This window comes from Scylla paramamosain, chromosome 12, assembly GCF_035594125.1.
Source record: "Scylla paramamosain isolate STU-SP2022 chromosome 12, ASM3559412v1, whole genome shotgun sequence".
Lineage (NCBI taxonomy): Eukaryota > Metazoa > Arthropoda > Malacostraca > Decapoda > Portunidae > Scylla > Scylla paramamosain.
Window position 1 is genome coordinate 18,242,948 of NC_087162.1, and position 7,500 is coordinate 18,250,447.

General features: G+C 41.1%; 1 protein-coding gene across 1 annotated transcript in view; it reads left to right on the forward strand.

The window, feature by feature from the left end:
• The window catches only part of LOC135105799 (PDF receptor-like), a 65,199-nt gene that overhangs the window by 49,290 nt on the left and 8,409 nt on the right, over window positions 1-7,500 (forward strand). The window contains 1 exon segment of the mRNA XM_064014334.1: window positions 5,579-5,712. Within this exon segment, the coding sequence (XP_063870404.1) occupies window positions 5,579-5,712 (134 nt within the window).

Sequence of the window (7,500 nt, forward strand, 5' to 3'; positions counted from 1 at the left end):
TAATTATTCCGCTTTGTGACTCGTCTCTGATTGGCGAAACACACACACACACACACACAAGGCAGTGAAGCGGGTGGGACCGCATTGTTATCACCACACCACACCACACCACAGTATCCTTGGCGCCTCATCAACCCGCCTTGGCCAACCCTGGCCCCACCCCGCCCCACCAAGCCCGACCTCAGACCGCTGCGATTAAAGTAAGAATTTCCCGTCTCTCCCCGTAAATATTTAGGATAATATATAGGGTTTTCCAAATGTTACCAGGAGGGTGTGTAGGAGAATGAGGAGCAGGGGAAAGGAGTAGTACTGAAGGGTGCAGCCTCGTTCAGAGCTCCCGCCCTAAAGACATGACGTCATCGAACCCAGACTGAGACCTTCCTTCCTCCTTCCCCGTGTCTTTTCGTTAATATTTCCCTCAATTTTCAGGATTTTCTAGGTGTTAAAAGGTGTTTTCTAGACTAGGTGTGAAGGAGGAGGGGGGGAGGAGAAGGTAGAGGGGACAGGAGGAGTATTAGCGGGAAGGAAGAGTAGGAGGACGTACTGAGGAGAGGACGAAAAAAAAAAAAATTTCGGCCCCATGTTACGATTTTTTTGTTTTTATTAATGGAGTTGGCATTGGTTTTGGTATTTAATTTATCATTAGAAAAGTAAAGCAAGTTATGATATATAGTAAAATCTAGTCTAGATGTGTTTTTGTTTCTCGAAAAATAACATTCGTCACTTTATTAATTTTCACTTTTTTTCTTATTGGCGCGCCTAGGATCATTTCGGTATTTCATTTGAAATTCGAGAAATACAAGAAATAGATACCAAGTAATAACATCCAATAAAATTTAGTTATCAATTTGTATTTTCGAATTTAAAGTGAGTCCGTTGGAGGACTGAAATGCGTAGATTTTAGTAGTAGGAGGATGCAGAGGCGATGCAGTGTGTGTGTGTGTGTGTGTGTGTGTGTGTGTGTGTGTGTGTGTGTGTGTGTGTGTGTTGCCCTGTCTGTTCTTGTACAGACGGTGATACAATGTGTGTGTATGTGTGTGTGTGTGTGTGTGTTCTCACCTGGTTCTCTTACCTGGTGGGCTTTACGGTAGCCAGGATTGACAACCCAGGTGTGTGGGTGTGTATGTGTCCCTTTCCTTCATTGTTCGGTGTGTGTGTGTGTGTGTGTGTGTGTGTGTGTGTGTGTGTGTGTGTGTGTGTGTGTCTTGCCCTAATAATAATAATAATAATAATAATAATAATAATAATAATAATAAATAACAAAACCACCACTACCACCATCAGTACGGACGTTACGAGCAGTGTGTGCAAGTCACAAAAGCAACACGGCTTCAAATTAGTACTTGATTTGTAAGCAGTTTTCTCATTACACCCTTCATTAGTGCAATTACTATTATTACAGCTGTCATTAAGTACTGTTTTCGCTATTTTTGTACTCATGCAGATGTCACACACACACACACACACACACACACACACACACACACACACACACACACACACACACACCACTTTTTCTCTCATCAGCTGAAGCCGCGCACGGAGTATTTAAATAAACACGACAATGCAAATAATTTTTATTTCAGCGCCTCAACACATTTTCTTGGAAGCCTTGATCACTTTTTCTTAATTCACTGCAGGACAGGTTTATGACTCAGATAGTAAGATGACTGAGAATAATTACTGTTGTTGGTGGTTTGTTGTTATTATCTATCATCACTATTATAATTTTTTTTCTTTTTCTTCTCCTTTTTCGTCTTCTTATGGCTATTATTAATCTTTGTTATTATCATTATTATTGTTAATATATTATTTTTTTATCATTATTATAATTATTACATTCGTTATTTTCATCATCATCATTATTGCCATTATTGCTGTTACTGGAGCATCGCATGGGTACGAAGATTACTGCTCTCTGTTCATGTTGCAAGGACTCGGCTTCAAATCCCCGATCGGGAGAACCAATCAGGACTCGTCTCCCTTCACGCCGTGGCTTTAGTTTGCCTCGCATAGAATAGGTTCTGGATGCAAGCCGAGGAGCTTTGAACTTGTACCCCCGGCAGGAGCAGTACAGTATACAACTCTGTTCATTTCTAGCCTACAATGGGTTTCAGCTCCCTCTGTGGAGCCGTCCCTGATTACGTTGCACTTGAGGCGGTGTCTTGCTCGCCTTGCACATTGATATTTGTTCCTTGTAGTCCACTTCCTTCTCATAACGCTAATTTGGTTTCTCTATCACTGGACAAATATCCTATATGATTACGACTGCTGAAATCTTCATATGAATTAAAAATCATAGTCGCTCGGCACTCTAAAGGGAAACATTTACACAATAATTCAGAACGAGTGCCTTTCAGCTCTTACGTCTCCATAAAACCCTGCTTACAACACTCATTTTCCTCTTCAGAATCGTGATCAAAAGAGCTTTTCTTGTCATATAATCCATCAAAGCTACTACAGTAGCATAAAAGTCACATCTAGAATCGATATTGGATAAGAACGTAAATATTTATACTCCCGTCTGCACCTTCGACTGGTACTTCTCAATTATTCTCAGTGCGTTTAAACTTTTCCTCCTAACACACTCGTTATACAACATTAATCCACTGCCCGGGAAGAAAAGACGAGTATTACGTCACACGAATGAGCGACAGAGAATATAAATACGACTCGGTACGACTCGGTACGTGGAGAAAACACTTGGTATGAAGAGGGACAGACAACCTGAGAGCCTGGGGCGGAGGAGCATTTTAATTGAGCTTAATGGAACGTGTGTGTGTGTGTGTGTGTGTGTGCTGCCTGCCTTGTTGAGACGTTAACCTGGTATATATAGATTAATTTTTTTTTTTATCTTATTTTCATTATTGTCATCATCATCATCATCATCATCATCACCATCATTACCAGTATTTTTTTTATTTTCTTAATTTACGGTGTACACAGTTCTTTCATTCTATTTCCGGAACTAGCATGAGAAAAGTAAGCATTCTCTCTCTCTCTCTCTCTCTCTCTCTCTCCTCTCTCTCTCTCTCTCTCTCTCTCTCTCTCTCTCTCTCTCTCTCTCTCTCTCTCTCTCTGTTTTTCTTTTTCTATTGCACACACTCTTCCCTTCCTCCAGTTCTAATTTCTTTCCTTCCTTTATCTCTCCTCCTCCTCCTCCTCCTCCTCCTCCTCCTCCTCCTCCTCCTCCTCCTGCTCCTCTTCGTCCTCGCTCTTTCTCCTCTACCTCCTCTTCCTCCTCCTCGCTTTTCATGAGCTTTTCTTCATTCTCCAGCAACAAATATACTCTCCTCCTCCGCCTCACCTTCCTCCTCTTCTCCTCCTCCTCCTCCTCCTCCCCATCCTCATCCTCCTCCTTCTCCTGCTCCTCCTCCTCCTCCTTTTCCTCCACGTCCTCCTTGTCGTCGTCTTCATTTTCATCTTCCATCCCTTTTTCCTCTTTTTTTTTTTTCTACCCTCCCCTCCTTCTCCCAGCTTTTCTCTTCCTCTCTGCCTGTCACAAGCTTTCTTCCCTTCCTTCCTCTTCCTCCTCCACACAAAGGCACGAGGACAGGTAGGAAAGGGCGGGGTGCAGGGGGGGTGTGGATGACTCACAAAAATAACACACCTTGCGGGAAGAAAAAGCTAAAAATAAAGAAGAAAAAATATTAAAACTCCAAATTGTCTGCAAACAACGAAGTGATGAAAAAGCAAATACAAAGAAGCAAGTCTTTTATATATAGTTTTTTTTTTCGTTTTTTTTTTTTTAATGAAAGGGACACGTGGAGATTTTATTTTTCCAGAGCCAAAAGGGAAAACAATGCCACACGAAATTTCAATAACTCAGCATACTATACATATTTATGTGTTACTTTTGCTGCTACAGACACGCATATAAACAACAGCGTTCACCCTTTCTTTGTTCCACCTTCCTTTCTTTACGAGCTTCCCCCCTTTGCCTGCTAAATACATACACATACAAACTCTCTCTCTCTCTCTCTCTCTCTCTCTCTCTCTCTCTCTATCTATCTATCTATCTATCTATCTATCTATCTATCTATCTATCTATCTCTCTCTCTCTCTCTCTCTCTCTCTCTCTCTCTCTCTCTCTCTCTCTCTCTCTCATATATATATATATATATATATATATATATATATATATATATATATATATATATATATATATATATATATATATATATATATCTCTTTCTAACCATTTCAGCCTCACTTTCTGGCTCCTTGACCGCCTCTCTGCCCCGTGCCAAGCCTTCCCGTACATAAAGTTACAACACCTTCACACACAAAAAACAGGGGGCTGCTTGGCAGGTGTGTGGCGTGTAAAATGAGAACCCTCCACCGCTCCTTGAGAACAAAAAGTAAGAAATAAGAAGGGGAGAGAAAGAAAAAAAGTAATTTGAACCGCTCTTTTTTAAGTTAGCGCAGCCGTGTTAGGAGTGTGCATGCGAGAGTGTAATCTGTGCCACGGGAGTCTTTGGGACCACGTGCTGTGATCCTGGTGGTCACCTGTTGTGGTCCTAATAAGGTTTTTAAAAAATGAGCTACGTAATAAGAAGAGAAGACCAGGAAGCGATTAAAAGAGCCTGGAGAAAACTAGTTGAGGGATGACGGTCAAGGGAAAGACAGAGTGAGATGGAGGGACGGAAATGTAGTATAATTGCAAAGGGAGTGATTCACAGAGGAAGATGCAAGAAACAACAACAATTGGAGGAGACTCGTACCCTCGCTCTTGGGAAACGGCGAAAGGAGAAGGATAATCTGTTGTGGTCCTGAAGAGAGGGTCAAGGTTACGTTGTCTGATGTATGAGGGAAGTCCGTGAGGTATGTCCCTTTGACCACCAGATCGGAATGCACGAGGGTTAAACCGTCACCAGGAGAGTAATAGCTGGCGGTCACGAGGGCAGCGTGTGACCTTTGAGACTGGGTGAATTACACGCGCACGCATTTACTCGTATGTATACACAAACGCACACTTGTATTCATAAGTGTACACACACAAAAATCAATAAATCAATAAATAAATAAATAAGTAAATAAATAAAATATATATGAAAAAATAAGATAAAATAAATAAATAAATAAATATATATATATATATATATATATATATATATATATATATATATATATATATATATATATATATATATATATATATATATATATATAATTATATGAGACAGACAGACAGAGACAGAGTGAGAGAGAACCCCGCAAGTAAATCAACAGCAAAATATAACTTTCACAATAAATCTTCCTCAAAAAAGATAATAATTTACCCCATGAAAAATAATTTGAAAAGAAAATTGACGGTGGGTGTGTGTGTGTGTGTGTGTGTGTGTGTGTGTGTGTGTGTGTGTGTGTGTGTGTGTGTGTGTGTGTGTGTGTGTGTGTGTGTGTGTGTGTGTGTGTGTGACAGAAAAGTAGGACAAGGAGGAGCAGGAGGGAGAGGAGGAAAAAAAAAAAGAGGAGTAGGAGAAAGGAGAAATTAAACAGTTATTTATAGCAGTACCTGATTAAATATAAGTAATAACCTTCTCTCCCTCCCTCTCTCCATTTCTCTCTCTCTTTCCAGCCTGTGCTATGTGAAGGGGTGTACGTCCTGATGGAGTACGCCCGCACCGCCATGTTCCTGTGGATGTTCCTGGAGGGGCACTACCTCAACAGTATGCTGACCGTGGCTGTCTTCACCGACCACCCCAACTACACGTAAGGAGGGCACAGGGCAGCGCGGCGGGGTAGTGGGACGGAGGGGTGGAAGAGGCAGCGGGAGAGGGGTGGAGAGATGGAGAAAAGAAGCTGGGGAGGATGGTGGAGAGGTGGAAAGAAAGAGAAGGGAAGGATAGACAGGAGGAAGGAAGATGGGTTAGACGGAAGAAATGAGGAAAGAAAGAGAAGGAAAAAAATGGAGGGGAGGAAGGCAGTGGGGGAGGGATGGAGTAGAGGAAAGGAAAAAGGAGAAGGGAAATGATGGAAAGAGGGAGAGGAGAGGAAAGAAAGACGAAAAGGATGATGAGGGAAGGAGAACACATGAAGCTAATAAAGAACGTAAGAAAATAAGAAAACTAAGAGACTGCAAATGACCAGTTGACTTAACACACGGCGGCTTCTGAGAGGGTGAATGCAAAAGGAGGAATGGAAGAGAGGAAGAAGATAAAGACCAGATATTGACGAATATATAAAAAAAATATGAGTGAATGACGAAGGTAAACGTAGAAAGGGAGAATAGGAAAGAGGAAAGGTAAGAGATGGAAAGAGAATACTGGGGAATACAATGCGAGAGATAAAGACATAGAGAGAGGATTGGAGAGAGAAAAGCAGGGAAGGGAAATGATGGAAGAAGAATATATAAATACATATAACTAGAAACATGTCGGTCTGTCATGAAGGTTTTTTCACTATTTTTTACTAACATTAGGGAAAGGAAAGGAAAGAAGTGTACGAAGAAGAAAAAAATAGAATGTAACAGATGGAGGGAGGAAAGAAAGAAAAAAAGGAAAGGCAATTAGAAAGAAGGAAAGAAAGGAAAAAGAGAAAGACAGGAATGGAGAAGAGAGGAAAGAAGGGAATAAAAGAAAGGAGGAAGGAGTGAGAGATGAAAGTAAATAAAGGGAAAGAGAGAAAGAAAAAGGCAGGAATGAAGAGAAAGGAAAGAAAGGAAGAAATAGAGGGAGAGGAACAAGAGGAAAAAAGGGATGAAGGAAACTGAGAAAGATACACATAAGGAAAGGTATAAAGGTAGAAGACGGAAGGAAGAAAGGAAGGGAGGGAGAAACGGAAGGTTAGCAATGGATGGTGGAAGGAAGGGAGAGAAAGAAAACCAGTCAAGAAAATAAAACAAAGAATGGAAGGAAGGAAGGAGAAAATAGGGGAAAGAATGTGAGAGGAAAGGAAAAAAAGAAACAGAGAATAGGATAGAATAAAGAGCAAACAAGGGATAGACACTGAAAGACATAAGAAAGAGAAGAACGAAAGAAACATGAAGCAAGAGGGAAAGATGGTATTGGGAGGAAAAGAAATAAAACAAGTAATAAAGGACGAAATGATAAAGGGAAAGCAGAGAATGATGAAGCGAAAGAAAGGAAAGGGAGAAAGAAAAATAATGAATAGGAGAGCTGGAGAGGGAAGAAGTCAGTGCATGAGACGAGGAGGAAAAGGAAAGAGGAAATTAAGGGAAAAGGGATTAAACTTGGAGGAAGTGAGAATCAGAGAAAATGAGAGATAAATTAAGGACGTGAGAGTGAAGGGAAAATGAGAGAGATAGATTGAGGAAAGTGAGTGAGGAAGGAAAATGAGAGAGATGCAGAGTGAACATTAAATACAAGGTGTGGAGGAGGAGGAGGAGGAGGAGGAGGAGGAGGAGGAGGAGGAGGAGGAGGAGGAGGAGGGGGAGGAGGAGGAACAAAAAGAAGCAGATCTATTCTACACATACACAAAAGCAAGTCATTCCAGTTCCTCGTACAGAGCACAGCGCCAACACATTTTTCCAAAGTTCAC